Genomic DNA, 22,660 nt, shown 5'->3' on the forward strand with positions numbered 1-22,660 from the left:
ATTCAAACTCCTGCACTACCTAAATATAAATATTGATGTTCAGCTAAATTCTTAGACATGATCTAGCTGGAAATGAATACTTTCATCAGACCTCTGAAACGTCTAATAACTGGTGCTGTATTTTTCATATTACAACTATCACTGGTCATTTCACAGTTTATAAATTGAAATCTTACACTATCAACTTACACAAAGAAAATCTGACATTGAAAACATTTGAGGTTCTCCCTCTTAAACTGTTCTGAAACTTTAAATGTTTTTTTAAAATTCAGAGTGTTATTAAAGAAAACAGTTCTATGGTTTGAAAAATGTGTATCATTTAACTAGACTGAATACATTTTTGCTCCTATAAAACAATGACAAATTTCATATCACTTTTTTCTTCTGCTTACATTTTGAGATCTGCATGAGTAAAAATACCTCCAATAACTATAAGTCGTGAGCACAGCTTCCTGTAAGTTTTTTATTTCTGACTATTTTAAAAATATCTCAATTTAGGCTTCGCTTTTCAGAAATATTTTGCCTTTACAACTCTATAAAAACATTTTAGAAAACAGCAAGTTGAACAAAGACATGATAGAATGGATAAAGGAACAAAAGAACCTTTCTTTATCTACTTGAAAAAAATGTAAGATTGGAAAATTAAGTAATTAAGAGTGAAGATTTTGTTTCTAAAGCTGATAGGACTACAGCTAACCTTCAGGAAAGTAGACAGCTGCAGCAGATTAAGCCATTGCCAATCTCTCTGCTTGTCACTTTGCCTATAGTGGAGATGGCTGTCCTGGCAGCAGTCAGCAAAACACCACAGAATGGCCATGACTTTGCTGCCCCAAACCACAGCTCGGATCATTGGCACAGCCCACATTTCCTGGCAGTTCTGAGCTGTATCAGGTGAGATTGAGACATTTTCCCACCTCTCTGCTTGTTATGGTGGTTGTAACTTCCACTGGCTGGAGGAGAAAATCTACATAGGAGAACAGTGAGTTCACTTGCAAGCACAGCAATGTGACCCTCAGCTCACCTGGCAGGGCTCTCACTCTAGGGAGCTACTCCTGTAGTTTATTTCCCTTTGTGAAAAGGTTACATAAGGAATACAGAAAGACAAGCTGAAAATATCAGTGGAAAAATTATTTAACACTGGAAAGATTGATTTACGAGGAGACTGAATCCCCTGAAGAACACTGTCTGAGCACCAAAACAGAAGGAGGAGCGTAAGAGGCAGAAGAGTTAGCTACATGCAAGAATTCAGAATACAGCAGAATAAAACCAGCAGAGAGCTGAAACCCAGTGGTGATGGCATCCAGGTTCTGGGCACAGAAAAGAAATGAGACTGGAGAACAGTTTAAAGAAGAAAGAACTAACAACATAAAGTAGTTAGAGTCGAGCTGTACCATTAAGGACAACTGATAGACAGGGCTAAATGAACAGGGAGGTAGGAATTGAGGCAAGAGACAGGAGGAAAAAAAGAGAACAACTCTTCTTGCTCTACAGAAGAGCTAGTCTTCAAACTTACTATTCTCAAGGAGTTCATAGGGTGGACTTTGCATTGCTGTAGTGCAGTGAAATACAAATAGTACACAGTGTTAAAGAAATCATTTAACTTCCAAAGAAATGACATGTTTTACACACTATTTAATCAACATAAGCAAAAAAAAACGTTGACAGTGATGGTAAGAAAACTGAACAATGAATTAAGTGTGATTTTCAATTTGCAACCAGAAAACCAACAGATGTATTAACATACAGAAGAAAAAAAACAGTATGGTTAATTTACTTCTTTCCATACCTCAAATATTGTATTTTCCTATATATCCTCTACAAATTCCCCAGTAAAGATATATTGTGTGAGAAGACAGAAGTTCGGTATGTGTATTATAGAAGAAGTATTCCATGTGTGTGACTGTCTCATCTGTTCTCAAAAAAAAGTTGCCCAAAAGTTCATGCTTGTCCAGCTGGCAATTAAATTCCTTTCTCTTCCAACTTGACTTCCATGCAGTTGGGTCACAGTTCAAAATATTTAGTGATTCAAAATATTTAAAACATACATGATACATATGTGGTTTTCTGTTCTTAATATCTACCATATATTAATGACCTTAGCATAGCAACAACTCAGTTGGATCAATTGTAAGTACATATTACTTTTTCCTCTTTACTACAGTGGACTTTATTTCTGACTATATGAACTTCCTTTCACATAAGCATAATTTCCTTGCCTTAAAATGCAGTTTCTTAATTTCAATTCACCAATCTGAACTGATGGGTTTACCTGCAGCTGGTAGTCAGACAGCAATAGCCAACAGAAAACTGAACTTTCGGCATCTTCAGACTCCCGCTTCCTTTCACGCATTGTTTGAATCCTCTGGAGATGTTTCCAAAGTAAAACTATTCTCAGTGATCACAGAAGCATGCAGACCATCCATGTCATCTGGTAAAGGTGTTAATATTCTTCCAGATGACAGCCCTATGTTTTCTTTGACTGTGGATCACGGTAGAATAACTTCTGATTTAAAACCAGTACTGAAGAACCTGAACAAAATCTCTTTTACATTCGCAACACAATTCATGTAGCTAGACTGTTCTTGCCACCTTAGGTCCTGTTTTAGTAACTTCCAACATCACAAAATAGGAAAATGCCTAGACAGCAGCCCTCTTCCAATATGTTGATACATCGACTCCTTTTCTGAATTGGTAGCATCCAGACTATATTAAAACAATGGGTTGATTGCTTAGGCTTTAAGGGTTTTAGTAAATGGGGTTATATCAGGCTGGAAGCCAGTCATTAGTGGAGTTCCCCAGGGCTCCACTTTAGGACAAGTTCTCTTTAATGATTTTTATAAATGATCTGGATGCAACAGTTTAATGCATACTAACTGAATTTGCAGATTATACAAAATTGGGAGGAGCTATTGACTCCCTCGAAAGTAGAGAAATCTTACAGACAGAGCTTGGCAAATTAGTGGGCTGGAGAACCACTGAACCACCAACCACTTGATGTTTAACAGGACTAAGAGCCAGATTTGGCACCTGGAACAGGGCAGCCCCAGATTACATGCATGGACTGGAGGATGAGAGGCTGGAGGGCAGCCCTGCAGAAAGGGATCTGGAGGCTCCAGTTGATGGCAAGGTGAATGTGAGCCAGCAGTGTGCCCTGGCAGCCAAAGGGCCAACCCTGCCCTGCGGTGCACCAGGCCCAGCACTGCCAGCAGGTGAGGGAGGGTTGTCTGCTCTGCACAGCCTCAGCTCCACTGGGTGCAGTTTGGGCACCACATTTTAGGAAAGACATTAAAAAGTATTCAGAAGAGGACTATGAACACAGTTAAAGGTTGGAAGACAAGCTCCTCACATGGAGCTGAGGGGCAGCACAGAGCTCTGCTGTGTGACAGTGACAGGGCCAGAGGGAACGGCATGGAGCTGCATCAGGGGAGGGCAGCTGGGGTCAGGGAATGGTTCTGCACCAGAGGGCGGTGGGCATGGAACGGGCTGCACAGGGCTGTGGGCACAGCCCTGAGTGCTGGAGTTCAAGGATCATCTGGACACTGCCCTCAAACATCAGGTTTGGGTGGTGCTGTGCCCAGATCCTTTTTGACTCAGGCTATTCTATAATGAAACTACTGTGATATATGTCCACAGAAGTAACATGAATCTTTTCTTAGCTGAACACTACCTGAAGATGCTGCTCTATGTAAATCAAGTTAAAATATCGACTAAATAAAAGTGGAGGATGCAGTTGCCCTTTCTGAGCAAGTGTCTGTGAGATCTGACCCAGCTTTTACTTTGACAACAGCATGCTTAAATCCTGAATAAAAACCAAAAAACTTTACTGGTCTGTGAAGCTAAATGAATGTATATATACACATAGAATCTTAATATACAAATATTAATCCAGTTTAGTTTGTTAAACCAGTTGGTTTTGCCTGCTTTGGAATTCTCCCACATTGAACACCTTGAAGTAACCTTCCCACAAATCAGTTGCATTAAATTCAGGCACTGGTCTGAAAAGCTGCAGTCAGAATGATTTTCAGCATTTAATTACTGGTCTTATATTACTAGTATTTCAGTGTTGTAATTAAAGAACTAAAAAAAATATTGAAGTAGATGTAGTACAATATTACAAACCCTGACTACTAAACAAACTTTTTTAGAAAGGCCAGCAACATATCAAGAACAAAGCTGACAAATTCTCCAGAATTTCCAAAATATTTATGATTAACAAATTCACATATCTATAAACCATGCAATCATGGGAAGAGATGCACAGTCTCACCCTGACTGGAAATTCAGCAATAAGCAGAAAGGGAGAAAAATGATAGAAATAAATTGTGACATTGTACTGTTGAAAAGATTCAATGAAATAGAAATGGGAAGACTGTTTAATTAGCATATGGAGAGTTCAGATAGAATATGGACTGGCAACTGGAAGGGAAAAGCACAACAGAAGGAAAAAGCAGCATAAAAAGATGACAACTGGTTTTCACTGGCAAAGGCACTATTTGTTTCACATTGTGCAGTTTTTCCATTTCCACTAGCTGAAAAGAACTGCAACTTCAAGGGGATGTGGTATTATCCATAGTGATTTTTTTCCTCTTCATATATTGCCAACTTCAGTAACATTGCCAACTTTTATGTGCTGTAGGTGAATGCTATATATACACTACTCAGAAATCTTACATGTGTTAGAGGATTAATTAATGTGGTAAAGACTGTATGTGTAGCCAAGGAATTTCTTTGATTTGCTTTTCCATTACATTTTTTTAATTATTATTTTCTCCTGCCAACCTGTCTGGCTTCACTTTTGTTTATTTTATTTATCACTTTGTTTATTATACCTTAGCTGCCAATGATCATTTTCATTTCCATACATCTAAGATGATTGCAACACAGGCTTTCCACTTGACCTCAGCTCTGTTAACATGAGAGACAGACCTGAGAGCCATTCCAGAATAACATTTTGTTTGTTACTTAAATCTACTCATGCAGTATTATTTCAGTTCCCTTCTATCATTTTACACCTGTGTTGTATGGCATGCTGTACATTGTTACATGTATACTCTGTCAGTTCCTACCACAGAGTGTGCTGCAACTGCTTTCTAATTTTCTGTCTCATATGAAAAATCAAAGTTTTGCTGTTTTTAGAAGGACAATATTGTTATTACATATTAATTTTACTTCTTCTATTCTAATAACAAAAGCATTCCAAAAATATAGATAGCAACATATTCTGCCAGAGCTTCCCATCCAAAGAAGTTTTGTACAGAAAAACTCATTTAAACCGTGGGTACAAGTGGAAATTGAAATAGGAAGTCAAGATCTAAAGCTGGAAAAATCAGGGATAGAATGTATTTTTCCACTAGTGAGGTTGCCAAGATGTGTGAGGAGGGCTTCCCTACTTTTTTTTTTTTCCAAAAAACACACAAAAATAGCCTTTGATCTGTCTATCCAAACAAATAGAGACATTTCTTTTAAGATAAGTACATGAAATCACCTCAGCCTCCCTGCTCTCCCTTCTTTCTCCCTGGCTCTCTCTTTTGCAAATAAAGGCAGGAAATACTGGATATAAGGAGCTCACAAAGACTCCCTGGCACTGTCTACTCTCCTTCTTTCCCAGCTTCATAGTCTGTGCTCACGATGTCTGCTGGCTACCAGCATTATCAAATCATCATTGCTGTGTTCCTTGCTTACAGTTGTGGAAACGTCAATATATTAGTTAGGTGGAAAATGAATAGTTCTTTCTTGCTGATGGTATTTCACAGCATACCACCCAAAATCAAGCACATTCTTGCTGATTTAGTATTGGCCTCTGATTTTGCAAATGAGTATTAGGTCACTTCTCTGTTGACATATGAAGTACATTGTGCTCCAGCTCACCATATTAATAAACTACACTACAGCACAAATCTTTTAACCAGTCCTACCAGCAAACCTCAAAGACCATTGACAAGTAAATAGTTATAAATTATGGACAATTATGCTTCCTAAACAAATACTGCAGACTGTGTTACCGTACGTGAGCATGAATATTTCATTAAAAGAAGAAAAGTTTCCCAGGACGTGAGTAAAAAAAGTGAACACTGATGCTGTCAGAGTCAAAAGGTCCTTCAAGTGCTTGGGATGCAGTAACAGCACAAATGGAGCTCAGATGTTAACTGATCTGAAATTTGTGTTTGGCTTTTCCAGATGCAAGACCTGAACAGTTGTAGGCAAATCCCAACAATTTCCAGCGGAAAATGTTGACTTTGCAGAAACCACATATTTCAATGAAAAAGCCCTGATGGAAAATCCTCAGCAAGTCTAAAAACAAAGGAAATGGTGGAAAGAAGACAAAGTTTAGGTTCAGATTTTTTACAATTATGTTACAATAAAAGTTTCATAAAATTTTTGAAGAGAAAACAGATTTGACTTAGTATTATTATAGCCCAATCTGTTCCTTAAATGCTTCACATGTTACAATTCTCATAGAAAAAATGCCTGCTGTTTCCTGCTTAGTAAGTTATATTGTCATTTTTTGCCACTAACTGTAAGGCAGCTTTCTAAAGCTCTACTGATAAAAGCTTAAAATGTTTTTTTTTTTTTTTTTTTTTTAAACAGAACGAGTGACACTTTGATCCCAACAATCTATTTAGGACACCATACAGATCTAGGAAGCCTCAGATGGCACAGGCACCAGCAGCAGTTGTTTACCAAGTAAAGACCAGGATTTACAACCTTCTAATGAAATATAAGAAAAACAAACAGGATAGGACAATGAAAGAGGTACACTTCAAGCTAAAAGCAGCACTTTTTTTTTTTAAGAAACCTAAATAAACAAACAACAAACATTTAACGTTTAAATGAAGACTAAAAGCTGCTCTAGTTTCACTGTCTCCAGTTTTCATTTTAACTCATGGTTACATTCTGAAGGAAAGCCAAGAATGTACTTATTAGATGAAAGTGTTTACTAATGCAAATTGTTTATGCTTGGTGAAATTAAAAGTTAAATGCATTTCAGATGAACTGCAAAATAAAACAGCAAGTTTTATTTATATTTATCTACGTATATAAAACCTATGTACAGTTTCCCAGTACATGCATTTCTGGTATGTGCCATTTCAAGGCAATTAAAAAAATAATCAAAGCATCATAGTGTAAAGAATTGGTATTTCTCTGAATGGCACATTCAAGTCGTCCTCAAATAAATTAATCTGAAAACATTCCCAGTCATATGAGAGGTTTTCCCTTTACTCTGCAACTTATCTTCAAGTTACTTCCAAAATTCTATACATTCTACAGTAATAAAAGCAAAGCCAAGAAAAATACTTAAAGAATGCCCATGGCTTGTTCCCTGCATAGCTACAGGTACAGCTCCCAAAGTGTTCCAAATAATTTACATTCCCTTATACTATGATGCATTGAAGTCATTCACAGTTGTGCCTTGTGCCCTTGTTTATGTACCTGCTTCATGTTTCTAACTAGCAGTTGGCAACCCGTTCACTGCACATAAACAGAAGATAAACTCTGCTGAAATAGACAGAACCACCACTGGCATTCTTTGGAGTTTAATTTCCTTCAGGTCATAAGATGTATAAACATCCTTCAGAATAGTTTTAGCACAATGGCAAAGGCTTTTAAAATAATTACTGTTCTGCTTAGTATACTGATGACTGCAAAAAAATATAATTTTATAAATTATATTTATCATAACAGGGATTAACTTCAAATGATAAATTTCTCATTTTAATACACGATGATTAAGAAAGTAACTGCTGTTACAAACACAAAGAGCAAGTGAGATACAAATGAAATATCCAGAGTCTGTGTCAAAGTGAGTATAACTGAGATAAAATTGTTCAATGAACTAAAAAGATGATCCATTATTTTTACAGTTTTTTTTTTTTAACCAATGCAGTTTACAGATGCATTAAATAAAAAAGTACCTAAATTGTTAATTCCTACAGGTGATTTCTTTAGCTTTTCAGGTTTCCAATAATTAAAAAAAAATAATATTTGCTCTTGTGCTGTGGCAAAAAGAACAGTTTTTACAGCTTATCTGCAAATTCACCTTCTTAGTTCAAACTATTTGAATATATCTTTAAAAAACTGTAGAGAATTTTCTGGAGAAAAAGATGCTCCCATTTTTCCTACTTCCTTCTAAAAAGCAAAGCAGATTGTTGGTAAACAATACTGCTCTAGGGCTATTTCTGTTTTCATATTTCCTTGAAAAACACATACTGAAAAAAAGATACAATATGTACAACAGAAATACTTTAGGAAAAAATATTCTTTACATCCTCTACATAGCAGGTTAGAACTGTAGGCAAAGTTTTACGTCATGACAATGAAATTTTCTTGATATTTGAAATGAAGAACTTACACTGAGAAAAGGAATCTGAAGAATTTTGATCAGTTAAGGTTTCCCAAACATACAGTGAATATAAATTAGTGAAGCATTTCTCAGCAGCACATCAATACTCGACATGCCCCTTGACTGCTCTCACTGGAGTCCAGAACATGCACTCACATGACAGAAAGACAAAACATTCACTTTCTAAATATTTGGCTAAAAGGTATGGTAGATCTCTGATCCCCTATTAATTCTTAAGAATATTTTAATTTTACTGTTAATTCAATCCCCTCTCCCACCCCGCCCCCAAACAAGAACTCTCCAACACTCGCAGTACTTCAATGTAAATGTCCTGTCCATCAGTAAAACTGAAATGTAAAACACAAGTCTTGAACACACAAACAATCTTTTAAATGTTTCCTTCATAAAATAAGTAAGGTAAGCTTGAAGGGGAATGAAAAGTAATCTAATTCATGGTTACACCTCAGAAACTATGAACAACTTAAAAAGTCATTCCAGAACTGAGAAGAAAGCCAGAAGCAGGTTGCAGTATTCAGCTTCCAGCCAGACCAGGAATTATCACCTTTAAATGCAGCACATTACCCTAACTTGTACAGAATCAAACCTTACACACAGCAACACAGTCCTTCATTGCCCCCCACTCAGTGTTTATAATGAAAATAGTGGATTGCTGTTTTCTGTAATATCACACAGGTTACCTAACATGCAATGAATGTAAGCATCAGCTCCTGTGTTAAGTATTAAGTAAGTAAATATAAAGTATTAAAAGAAGCCATAACAGTCAGATTAAGGGCCAGAACTGTCTATCAGCAAATTGACTTAGCCTACAGCTAGCTTGCCACACTTACCTTTGAGCTACTTTATTGCAACTGAATAACAACACAAAATGCCAGTAATCCCCACATACCACACTGCCATAGGAAACACAGCAATATAAGTTCCGATACAACTAGCACTACTTATTTGCCACCATTCAAGCTTCCACAAGTTAAATTCTTAAGCTGCTTTTTAACAAACAACTGGGAAGAACTTCTATACCTGCATACATACTTGCTAGAAGTGTAAACATTTATTAACAGCTTGCTAAACGATTTGATTACACATTTGGGGTTATGACACAAACCATCTGAATTAAGTGCTTTGCTGCACTTAGATTTTCTGAAAGTGAGATGACCATACATTCTGGTCAGTTAAGTTCTGGATTGCTTAAAAAGGAAATACTGCATTCAATTTGATTCAGGCTGTAAGATAAAGGAACATTGACCTTCTTGTTGATAGCTATATCAAGGTATAGCACACACATACAAACCCACCTGATTTCTTTTCACCCAACAAAACCTTCTAACAAATTCCAGGACATTTTCAAAATCTCAGGTCTGATAAACCTAATTTTTCTTGTTTAGAGTATCTCACTATGGATTGAAACCATTAAGCAATAAAAACATTATGCACACAATCAAAGCTGTATGTATCAGATGGAAATGCTCAGAAAATTATTTAACAAAATACTGTAACACCAAATGAGAGCATGTAAATATTCATGTAATCATACAGTTGCTGTAAAGACTTCACACAACCAAACCTCTGCAAGCAGTGCTGTAGCACAGTAAATTTATCCTAACCATCTATCATGGTGCCATGAATGTGCTACAGAAGAGCTGGAGGCAGTGGAAGCTCTCCTGCTGGCTCTAGATAGCACTGTGGTTATAAGCCAGGTCAGGAGAGGAAAGTTTCCCCTGCAGAGTAAAACACAGATGGCTTAAATCAATCCCAAATTAAGCCATATACAAATTTTCAGATAAAGCCTATATAGCATCATTGGAAAACATGCATCAGTTATCCCAAGTAATTTCAGATGCATGGAAAACTTTTGTTTTGGACATCATTTTGTCCCAGGAATCTAGAAGGGAAACAAATCCTCTCTAAGCACCAGCCTAACAGTGAAGTGCAAGAAAATCTTCAGCAAGGTACTACATTAGCTCTGATTCAAATGAACAGACTAAGAGCATGTTTGGAGAATAACTAGAAAACTGAGTCTCAACTCCTTCATTCTTTTCCCCTTCTGTCTAAGAAAAAGGAGGAGAAAGCATCTAAAATGGCCTGTGAAATGCACACAGCACACTTCCCTTGTCAACATGATGGAGACAACTGTCATATTTACTATCTCTCCCAGTCATGTCTGACAGGAGATGGCAGGTAGAGAAGATAATCTCTAGGAAGAATAGCAGGCATACTGACAGTTTCCCCCCAGCACACACAAGCTATGCAGGGCAGAGAAAGCTGCCTCTTGCTCTGGATGAGCTGGTGTGACCATGCAAAGGGCTCAGGACCCAACAGGCACCAGTTTGTCTTCTTACAGCTAAGGAAGATATCTGCTAAATTACTGCATATGTTCAAGCTTATTAACCCTACTGAAGGTACAGCAACTCTTTTCCTAAAATCCTGCTAAGATTAGAATCTAACAGCTTAAATGTAACAGTGAAAGTGAGAGAAACACAGACGGACAGCAAGACTGAGTGAAGGAGAGAAAGCACGTAAGAGTGAGAGGGGAAGATAGCAAGGGAAGGGGAAGAAGGTTGAAAGAGAGAGAAAGAGAGAAATGCAGTAGTGGCAAACCAGATGTCTTCAGATTCAATCCACTAAAGCTTTGGAAGCATGGCATGCATGGGCCATCGCTAAAAACATCCACAGTGACACTGAGGATCTCTGCAATTTGATGCATCAACTTTTTCTCTTGTAATAAGCTATTGCCATTACTCAATCCTTCAGAAATAAAACAGCTGGTCACTTTGTAAACTACAGAACAAGCAACTGTGCAAAAATCTTTAAAAAGGAGGCAAAAATGGTCTTCGCCTTAAAGTGTTACAGCACTTCAAAGTTATCATGGTATGTCAGTTTTTTACATCAGTATTTTATAGGGAATATAAAGAAGAAACTGTCTCTCAGAGTACTCCTTTCCACACCACAGTTTTTCATCTAAACTTAACTGCTGCATTCAATTAGCAATGCAAAATGCACCTAGAGCACTAAGTTGCTTGTTATTCTTTCTTTGTTCTTCAGAGTGGAAAAATAGTGTGTATTAACAACAGTACAAGAGGTTCTGACTGGATATAAGGAAACAATTCTTACTATGAAGATAATTAGGAACTGGAACAGGCTGCACAGAGATGTTGTGGAATGTCTGTTCCCAGGCATTTCCAAGATCTGGTTGGGACAGAGCCCAGAGCAACCTGCTCTGAACTCAGTATTGACCCTGCTTTGAGCAGGATGATGGACTATGGACAACCTCCAAAGATCCCTTTCAACCTGAGTAACTCTCTATAGCTCTGAGGCTACTGACAGATGCACTGTTGTGAACCCCAGAAACTTGGCAGGAAGTTTTCAAAATTATAATTTTTTGAAAATATCCTTCAGGAGTCTTTTTCTAAATATCAGGTCATACCATTTATGCACAGTGCAATTAAACCAACCAACAGCATGACTGATGATCGTTTAGTAAATGCACTTTTAAAATAAATTTATGAAGACTATACAATAAAAATAATCTACAGAAAAAAAGCAAGCATCTACTTTTTGCCAGATGTGTTGTAAATAAACAATGGTCTTCCACTGATTTCCTTTTATAAATATTGGTAACAGCATAATTTACTGGCCATGTTAAACGTGTTCCTTCATAAATAGTATTTCCTATTAACATCATGTCCCTTTCTTGGAAATACATGTAGTTGTTAAGGCAGACTAAACCCACACAGCCTGAGAAAGCAGCTACACACACCCTGCAGGTGCAACACATCCTCACCTTGAGATTGGGTTTTGACAGCAGTTTCAGCAGTTCTCTGATCTCGCTGTTCAGTGGCTTGCTCTGCAGCTCCTCAGCCAGCTGTGGGGGAGATTTGAATTGACATGGAGACCATTAGAAAGGCATTGTTTTACCCAGTGCATCAGTGACAACCAAGAATCTATCTTGCTCAAGGTTATTACTTTCCAGTGTGTTCAAACAGAAGCCAGCATGAAGAAAAACACCATCAATCACCATGCTTCTCTTTCTAGCCCTCAGTGGACTAGATTTAAGCCAGGCCTTTCGGCTCAGTTTAACACAAGTAATCATTTCTGGCAACAGTGCAGCCAGATCACATTCTGATTTATAGCAATGAGGGCAAATCCCAGCACTTCATTTAAGTGAATGGTCCTTCGCGTGCAGACAAAGGACTGCTTGTAAAAATGACTGGATCAAACTTTGACACTGTCTATAAAAAACAGTTTTGAATGAGGTGGTGAAATCCACACTGCTTCCAAAAACCCACAGTAGCTGTGCTGTTTAGGAGTGGGATAAGAAAGCAAAGTGCCCCTACAGCGCAAGCAATCTGAACCTTTTATTATGTTTACACATACACTGGAAGCAGCTTGTTAAATGTGAAGCCGGTTAAACATAATATACTTTATAACAGGTCATCAGCAATTCAAGGCCCTGAAATGCACAGACTATGTCCTAACAACAAGGTCAGTAATTTATGTTTGGTTATATTACAAAATTGTGGTTTGGTGAACAATAGAGCAGCAGTCTAACTTTTAATCCCATGGCTATTTGGCTCATGTTTTTAGTTTTTCTTATCACGACATTCTCAGCTAATTTGGACTCAAGAGGCACATTTTACTACAGGATTTCAGACTTCGACTTTTTCCAGAAGTAGGAAAAACTAAAACATATTTCAGAGCACTGAACTTTAGTTTAAGATTCTGAAGCTACATGGCTCATAATCCAAAATGTGATTGCAGATAATCACTCGTTTTCTTTGCACTAAATCAGTATCATAAAAACACTTCTACGAAAAATAGGTTATTTGGAGCCAGTTATTTTATTTATCTAGCTTAATCTTACTTGCAATTTTTAAATTTTCAATATAAGCCTGTATTGAAATACATTTTGCATAATAATATATAATAGACAAGTCTAGAAGCAGTTATAGACGGCATCAAACATGGTTTGAATACTTTTTTTTTTTAAGCTTCAACAGAAGGCTAACAGAACTGACAGAAAAATTCTGCAGATACACTCCCAAAGCCTTACATCTATAATTCATAGACAAAAATGTCCAGATATAATTAATGTTAATCTTAACATCACTCGGGTAATCATACAGAAAGACTAGAAAACAACTGCTGTAGGGAAGGACAGAATGAAATACATTCAAGCCAAATACTGAGGTAATCCAACTGCAATTTCGTCTGCATGTTCTATGGAAAAGCTCAGCAAAACAGATAATCTGTGATAGGAATGACAGCAGTTCAATGACACAGGTTCCCCTCTGCTCCTTTTTTATTCTTTACCTTCTCATCACAGAACAAAATCTATTAATTAGATTGATATTATTGATCAGAACTATCCATCAGTCAGCAAGAATGACTGCTCAGTATTCCTCTCCCGGATGATTTGTACGAGCAGTTTTAACTTCTGAGCTCTTTGCTCTGATGGTGCAAATGTAAATGTGGGTACATAACAGCAAGAGAAGGAATATTTTGTTATTGCTTTAACAGATGTTTGAATTTTATCGTAATTTAGAAAATACTTGTTCAGAAATGAAAAAATTAAAAACTTGTTTTCACTCACATCATTTATAAGATTTTTCCAAATACTCCCATAAGAGTCCTAAATGCACGTGTAACACCTTGTGATATCCAGAGAAGTAGGAAGGCAGAACTACGTTACCACATCTGCAAACACCTATCACCAGAGCTGCTTGCTTGTGTCTAGCACTTTTGGACTGGATTTTTATTGTTTTATTTTTACTGTTGCTAGCAGCAGTACAATGAATATGGAATATTTTGGATCACCTCACATGCCAAAGACTGCAGGAAAACTCTAAGATTCTCTGTGGAAGGATTCACAACATTTTACCAAGTCCTTCATGAAAACTTTGGAGAAAGAAAAATAAAATAGAGGAGGGATGCAGATTTGGAGTGAGGCTGGAGAGATGGAGAACACTGTGGTTAGAGAGTTTGAAGTTTCTTGAGGAAGTTCTGAAACCTCTTTTGTCAGTACTGCATTTCTAGCAGCCTAGAAGCATTATGTGAAGAATATATCTATAGTTTCAACAACATTTATATTATTTGCTCGAAATCAAAAAAACCTGCAAACACTGCTGCTCCAAAATAAGAGGCAAACAGAATCCATGATGGAAAATTCACTGTAATCGTCACCAACGAGGTGTGAGAAAAAAAATGGCAGCAAGGAACACAAAAACCTTCAGAAAATAAGCTAGTCACAATTGCTACCTCTAAAATCGATTCAAAAATTAATAACAAACAAGAATAAAAATACACTCCTTAAACAGTTTCTAGTTACACAGGCAGCATCCCAAATTCATGTTTTAAATAGGAAATATGTACTTGATAGTAAGAATATTTCCTTCTTTGTATAACTACAGAACTAGGAGGGAAAAAAATGGTAATTTAAAGCCCACTGAAATAAGCTATTCCATCACCAACATGCACTTCAGCCCCTGAAACTGACACTTAGTTAGATGAATGGGCCAAAAACTGAGTAATGCTTCAATCGTAAAACTCCGTGCATTTGGGGAGTACAGAAATCACTGTATGTAAATCCACTTCCTCAAAGCTTGTTGATAGCTGCTAAAACACACAAAATCCTGCAAAATGCAGGCCTGACCTCAGCTGCCGAAGGACATCCCAGTTCCAGAAGATGGTGCCCATAAAACCAGCTGTTCAACCACACATAAGAGACAACAAAGTGCCTGCAATAGGATCGTTAAAAAAGCTATGCTTGGAAACAGCAGATGTCTAGAGATACTCATGTTCCAACATATGAACATTTTAAAAATACTGCCATGTATAAATATGCATAATAATACATCCTTGGAGTAAGGAAAGAAAACTGACCTCTTAAACTGAAGAGTGAGAGACTACTTCAATTTGGGGATATCCAACACTATATTTTAAATGGAGCTGAACAGAGAATGAGGTTGCTCAGCATTTCTGAAAATATCAAGAATTATGTTTTGCATCCAAAAATAAGAAATGACTCTTAATAAGAATTTTAGCCCAGAGATCCATAAAACAAATGTTAACAAGGATTATTAATATGTCATCAGGAACTTAATGAAGAGAGTTTCAACTAGGTTTCTAATTTTCAAAATTACTATCAACATTATTCAAAACTACTTGAAGGTTAAAAAAATATCACTAATTTATGCCTGATGTCAAAACTGATGCATTATTATATTTGGTATGTTATAGGATATAGCTCTCCTCCTACTGAAGTATGATTAAATTACATTATATCCCTTTTTCAATAGCCTTCAAATGTTTAATTTAGTTTTTTCTTTAAAAAGTTATCATTCTACATTTACAACATTAACAATTTGTATAATTTGAAAAGCTATGAATTATATTAAAAATGGTTATTATTTTAAAACATCCATAAAATATTTACAGTTTCAAACATGCTGTATTTGAAAAAGATCCTAATACCTATGCCCTTTTCCAAGAAAACAACCAGAGATCATCAGGTGCAACAAAGATTTCTGGATTTCACCTAAACCACAGTTTATTAAACATTTCTCTGTCCTGGCCTACCTCAGGTTCAGTCAGTTTATACAGGTGTGTGCACAATTCATCTGAATCCTAGAACTAACCAAATAGAAAGAAATGGCAGGTTGCATTTTTTTCTTTAAAATAAAAATTATAGTAACAGGAAATTAACTACTCCATCAGTGGTGACCACTTCTACCATTTATTTTTTAGTTATGAAGGTAATTTGGAAAGCTCCAATATCCATAAATCACTACTGCACTTTCTCTTAAATAGCTTTTTTTTTTTTAAAAAAAAAAGCCCTCTTCCTAAGCATTTCATATGCTTCATTTCTGTAGTATTATCTATCATTTTTCATGCTCTGTCAGCAGGACTGCTATCTCATTTGTCTTTATTTTTCCAAAGCATTCCTCTTGTCTGTGACTTTCTCAAAACACTAATAGTTGACAGCTTTTTCCCTCCCAGTAGAATTCCAACCTGTAAATTCTATTACGTAGTTACTACAGCAGAACAAGAGGCTATCTAACATGCAGTGTTTTTATAACAGGCAAGTGAATAAAAATCAAAGTAATATCAGCAACAAGCCCAGTGCTGACAGCACCTTTGGAAACATTTGCAGCTTCTTATGATTTCAGCTCAGAGGATTACATTCATATGTTTGCACTATGAGGAGCTTTGCTTGCAGACAGTTTTTTGGGAGACTTGGTACCAGTGATCTCAGCAGGGGACACTTACATCATCTGCCAAGGCTGCTGCACTGTGGAGTATGGGCACAGGATTCTGTTTTTCGTAATAATGCAGTTTTTCATGAATCTAGAAGACAATAGTGCAAAATGATCAGTTTGTTTAGCAGCACAAGAAACATTACAGAACATTCCTGTTGAGCTACTGATCCTCTGAGTGCCTGTAACTAGAGAAACATCCTTACAGTAACCTACAGGCAGCAATCATGTACATGTAATTCATCATCATCCTCTGTTGAAGTGCTAAGAATATGAAATCAGATGGAAAAAATGCTCAGTATGTAGACCAACCCACAGAAAAACTAAACATTTGTGATTTTTCTCTCCCAGTTTTCTATGTCCATATTTCTAACATATTGCTTTAAGTATCAATTACATTTTATATTGCTGCTGAAAACACAAAGCATAAAGTGTTTATCCCCAAGATGGATATAAAAAGCCCTGTAAATTATGATTTATGAAGTGAAATAATAGCCTGCCACCCACATCTTGACAGACAGGTTGGTAGAGTGGCTGCCGTCATTAGAATAATTCAGAAACAAGGGTAAAGTAGTGCTAATATGAACTCTAACACATCTGAAAGAAAAAGGCAGTCCTTCAGCATGTTAAAGTCAGTTAGGAGCATGTAAAGTTTTTAATGAGGAGTCATCAACATTAAAAATGCAGCATGCTTTGCTTCTCTCAAAAGAGGAAAGGATATACCATCACTTAAATATACAACTTCTTCCCTCCTCCACAAGTCATTCATTTCAAAATTTAGATTTTTTCCAGTGTGAAAGCTTAAACGAGCCAAAATACTTTAAAGCTTCTAACAAGTTTCTTAGAAATTATTTCAGAACAACAGAGTGATATATTAAGCCACCAATTTCATTTACATAATTTTCCTCAAGATACACAGGTGCACTAATCTGAATTTAGATGAAAAAACAGAAGACAATATAGTCTGAACTGATGCAAATGCATCTCACCTGAGATTACTACTTCAGGCCCACTGCTTTGAAGAAGGCATGGCCTCCAGATACTTGGAGGAGTTGCAGAAGCAGCAGTGTTTGTGCTTAGCAAGGGGATACGAGGTCTGGCAAGGAACACTGGACTCAGAACTCTATTGAGGAGCCCCTTGTATCCTTGGGGTGTAGGACCCCCAGTGATGCCTCACAGTTCTCCCCAGCCCCTTCTCTGGGACTCCATCTGAGCTCCTAACAACCACGCCCACAGCAAGGTCATGCCACACAAATGATGCCTGTTGTTTATATTGTTTTCTGATGGACTTCATAATGCTTACTAAGCCTATACTTGGTTTTATTCATTTAGCCTACAGGACTAAAGGTCACCCTGAAGTAGAGACCATCTGATACTCGTTGACACAATGTGGCATAACAAGCTCCAAGCCATAGCTGATCCCTTCATTTCCATAACCAGGGTAAGATGATTTCTCTAAGTAGTTTTTTAAAGGGCTGACATTCTAAAATGCCAAGATGAAGCATGAAGCAAAAATACTGTAAAATGATCTCTTCTGAATAGTTAGTAGAAACTAAATTCAAGGCAGCATTTTCTCTGGAATGAGTGAATTGTACACAGCTTATGTAGACATTGTTTACTCTGATAAATAAAAGCAATCCATATTGGACAAAGCATAAGTGACTGGAAAACTTCATATTTCTAGTATACAAAGCACACAAACTAAATATAACAAGGAGAAGCAGCTCCCCGAGTTTAGCAGAAATTTGATTTTCTTAGACTGTGAACTTGAGCAACTAAAAGGCATAATAAATCAAACTCAAATCCATCATTTTCTTGATTGCTTCAATCAACATCTTGATTGTTTCCAGGCTGAGCTTCCATCAACTTCAAGGTTAGAAGCTGTCTTCCTCTGCTACCTTCTTGCTCAGAGAAAACAAAGAAGCCACTTCCAATGAAGCTGGTTTTACACCAGACAACCTGAAAGCATCTTTATCAGTGAAATTTTAAAAGATGCCAGGACATTCCTGGCAAACACGTTATAAAATTGTAAATTCATGCAACGAAGACTAGGTTTACAATAGAAGGTACAGTGTAACTTCAATAAATTAATAGCTCTCCCCATGGCCAGCAAAAGGCTGAAAAGAAATTCTTTCCCAACAGTGGATATCAGAATTCAGATAAGCATTTAAGAAAATCAGTAAGGTTTTAATTGATTATGGAGAAGTTGCAGATTGTAACTGCCCAACTAAGTCTGCTGCAAACAACCAAAGCTAATCAAGAAGTGGGAAAATCTACCTATGATTACAGAACAGTTCTGGATATTGAGTTTTGCTATGTTGGGGTAGAAGTTTTACTCATTTGCTGGAATGGCACTACGACTGATTCCAGTGAGAAACCTTAACCGTTCTCTGGAAAAAGACAAAGCACCCTCAACACACTTCCATTCAAGTTGCAACACAGGTGATTTTTTCTAAAAACCTCTGAAGTGATTTAAGGGGCACTGTTTTGCCTTGTTTGTTCAATGAATCACAGGGCATTTTAATCAGATCTGTATGCAGCAATATCTTTCACTTCTTTGTGATACAAAGTGGTTGCATAAGCAAATCTTAAAGCACACTGTTCTATGCACAAAGCTGCAATCAGTGCACAATACAGGGATTACATTTCAGATGAGTATAAAATAAACATTATATCATAAAAACTTCCTAGTGCTCTCCTACAGATACCACCTACCTCTAACTTCTGGATACCAATGCATTCATAATTTATGCAGTGCTTACATATAATTGCTTCCTGAATGCACTGGCACAGGAACTCTGGTGCAGTTCAATTGGGCAAAGTTTCAGCAGGGCAAAAATATGCTTTCAGGTAGCTCCTTCTCTCCAGGTATCCAGAAATGCATTCCAATATAACCTGCACCATAATTCCCCCACAGATCAGAGTAAGGCTGACTCATTGTACTTTTGTCATGTTTTGAAGATGGGTGCAGCACTTCATCTGTTATTTTTCAAGGATAACAGAGCAAACTTGTACACTTACCTGTAGCCTTTGAATTTCCCAGACTTCAGTGTGATGGATAACTGCATTTAATTACTATCACCTTCAAAAACCTGCATTCGCACTACCAAACTGTCTGGAAACTTTTCCACAAGCTATCTTCCAGCTAATTATTTCTCCAAATTGTGGATGTATGAACATGATTTACAAATCTCAAATGAATACTGTATTCCCAAAATTCAATGCCTACCTAACGAGAATTTAAATTTTTAATATGTAGATTAAGTGGCATCATTGTTGAGAATGAAGACAGTTCAAGCTCTGCAAACTGAGCTGAAAAGCAAAACAGAACAGTGGTGCAAGCACTGTGCCCCTCTGCCAATGTCACTGAACAAAATGCAGCTATAGTACAGATTACAACCATCCTGGAACACTTTAGAGAGCAGTATGGGAGTTGATTCAATATGGAAGAAGAGAATGCATTTATTATATAAAATAAAGCATTTCATACCTGCAACCATCTATTTGAGCTTCATTCAAAAGTATTCTATTTAATAGGAAAGCCAAAGTTATCTTGTATTTTGCTCTGGATGTCCAGTAACTTTAATGCTATTGCCATCTCTCTAGTGGAAACCTACTGAACAAATGGGGGGGTCTGAGTAATGCTTTAAAAAGCAGAAAATACAATACATATGTTTCAAGTTCTTCTGACATTTAAATGTGAAGCTGAAACCCTGAAAGTGTCTCTTCACAGATGAGACAGAGTCTGTTAAAGCAAGAGTTATGTATTGTAAATAAAACATGTAAAGCTGTTCTACTGAACAGATGACTAAGTTGCTGAAGTTTTGGGTTTTTTTTATTTTTGTTAACATTACCTATCCCTTTCACTGCAGGGGCCTTTGGGTACACGTAGGAGGCTCGGCAAACACTGACAATCTATTCACTCCAGAGAAAAATTCCAAAAGGGAGGAACAATCATTTGCAAATTTATACAACTTTGGCACATTTGTAGGCAAGGGAAGTTGTGTCTGCATTTTCCTAAAGAGATTGAATTAAGATTTCTATAACAAAGCAAAGTGAAAACAAGTTTTCTGCAGTGTCCCCAGTCTGGAATGTTTCAAAACTCACAGAAAATGTTTGAGTCAGAAAAAAACAAGCATCTTGAGCGAAGAATCCTACCACACAAGTTTAGTTTCTTCTTCAGATTTCCTACATTCCAGGTACCTAGCATCTGCCTGACAAAACACAGGGTAGAAGATAGTACAGCTCCTACAGGGATGAAGTCCCCTTAATACAAGAATAATTCTACTAATATTCAGCAGGGTCTGATATGAGCAGGACTTTTCTGAAAGGCTTTACACAGGACAAAATAGTGATTTCAAAGTCACAAACAACATACCAGAATGGGTAGCCTGTAGCTGTCCTACCATCTAAGGTTTATCAGAAATCCAACAGAACACTTTCACTTACTAAGTTTCTGGCAGACTTAAGTTGGAGCACCAAAATGGACCATTTCTCCATAGGATGGTTCCACACAAAAAAGACAACATCAGGCATGTCACCTCCTTTATCTGAACTTAAAAAAAATATATCTTTCACTGTTTGTTGGACTTACTGCTTCATGCATAAGAACAGAACATTTTTAAAGGAAACTGAAAGTGGAGTTCCTTGAAGCCTGTTTGGAAAAAAAGACAGCCTCTCCTCAGTGCCAACAAGCTACACTAAATGCTGAGAGCTGCTAAAAACTAATACAGTTTTAAATGTTCTGCACACTGAAGCAAAATAAGTTTTCAAAACAGAGACAGAAGTCTAAAAATTAAAAATAATTCTAAAAGATGCAAACATTAAGACTTTCGCCCTTCAGTCTTTACAACCTCTTCCAGTCTCATTCCTTCTCTATATCATTAATTCAGCTTTGTATTTCTTTCCTTTCTTACACTTTCCTTTCCCAAGTTTTTCATCATCTTTGCTTCTACTTTCCTTTTTTTCCTGTTTTCTGAATACAGACTTTTGGTGACCAACACAATTTAGTCAGCTGTAACTACCTTTCAGGCAATAAGTTCACATTCACATTAGTACTCTAGTCTGGGGGCACAAATACAATGATATAAAAATGTCTGAGCAAGAACCAGAATTAAGCTTTACATATAGAGTAAGTGAAAGGAATGCTTTCTTTTTTCCTTCAGGTGACTTTTACTTGTTACATGTATTATTCAATCTATCTTTTTGTTATGACGAAACAGCTAAGAGAATAAACACAACATTTCTGAAGAAAACACACTGTTACACCATCATGGCACAATGCAAGATTTAGAGCTGGCAGGTTGTCCTTGTTTGTGGAGTGTATACAATGAACATTGGTGGTGGTGTGACAAGGAAGCAAAATGCAGGAATGACACAAATCCAAGATCAGAGAAGAATAAGGTGCCGAAAATTTAACAGGAGACAAAGTTAGACTATTTAATTGTGTAAGAATATACGTGTAAAAATATTTAAGCAAATATTTGTAATGCCCAAAACACAGCATCAACATCAGTGAACCATACTAGCACATAAAAGACAAGAAAGCCAACAGAATGATAATATTCTTCCAAGTGCACAGTTGTGTCACTAACAGCTCACAAGCACATCAACACCTCTGGATAAGAGTTTTTTTCACATCAGCGACACCACCCTGACAGTACACAGCAAAGATGATTTTGTGGGAAGTTTCTACTGACAATCATGCAAACACAGGGAGCAGTTCTGTATCACACCAGAAGTTCCTGTCCTGTTCCTAGTTATATAAACATTCCCTTATCTAAGGATGATCTTGCTGGATGAGCTATCTCAGCATGGAGATTAGATACCTGCAAAATCCAGCTAGCTATGAGGCACATGTGAAAACATGCAACAGTCTGTGTGTAATGCAAAAGGATGACTGTGCTGAGATGCTACTCACCACACCATACTCACCATTTTTGGTGTTATATTCCAGACTAGCCTAGTTAGGTCTAGTCTGCCAAACAATTGTTAGCAGCTAATCTTGTTTAGCTTCATCAGAAAGGAATCCAGCTCCTGTAGTGGATTA

At 37.0% G+C, this 22,660-nt stretch overlaps 1 protein-coding gene across 13 annotated transcripts in view; it reads right to left on the reverse strand.

Moving 5' to 3' along the window:
- The window catches only part of MPP7 (MAGUK p55 scaffold protein 7), a 142,791-nt gene that overhangs the window by 43,513 nt on the left and 76,618 nt on the right, over positions 1 to 22,660 (reverse strand). For all 13 annotated transcript variants that reach the window (XM_031616079.2, XM_090143006.1, XM_090143007.1 and 10 more), the window contains 2 exons: positions 16,625 to 16,702; positions 12,141 to 12,221 (listed from right to left, as the gene is read on the reverse strand). In XM_031616079.2, coding sequence (XP_031471939.2) covers positions 12,141 to 12,221; positions 16,625 to 16,702 — 159 coding nt within the window. The remainder of the gene's footprint in view (positions 1 to 12,140; positions 12,222 to 16,624; positions 16,703 to 22,660) is intronic.

The sequence above is a fragment of the Phasianus colchicus genome, chromosome 6 (assembly GCF_987193195.1).
Source record: "Phasianus colchicus chromosome 6, bPhaCol1.hap1.1, whole genome shotgun sequence".
NCBI classification, from domain to species: domain Eukaryota; kingdom Metazoa; phylum Chordata; class Aves; order Galliformes; family Phasianidae; genus Phasianus; species Phasianus colchicus.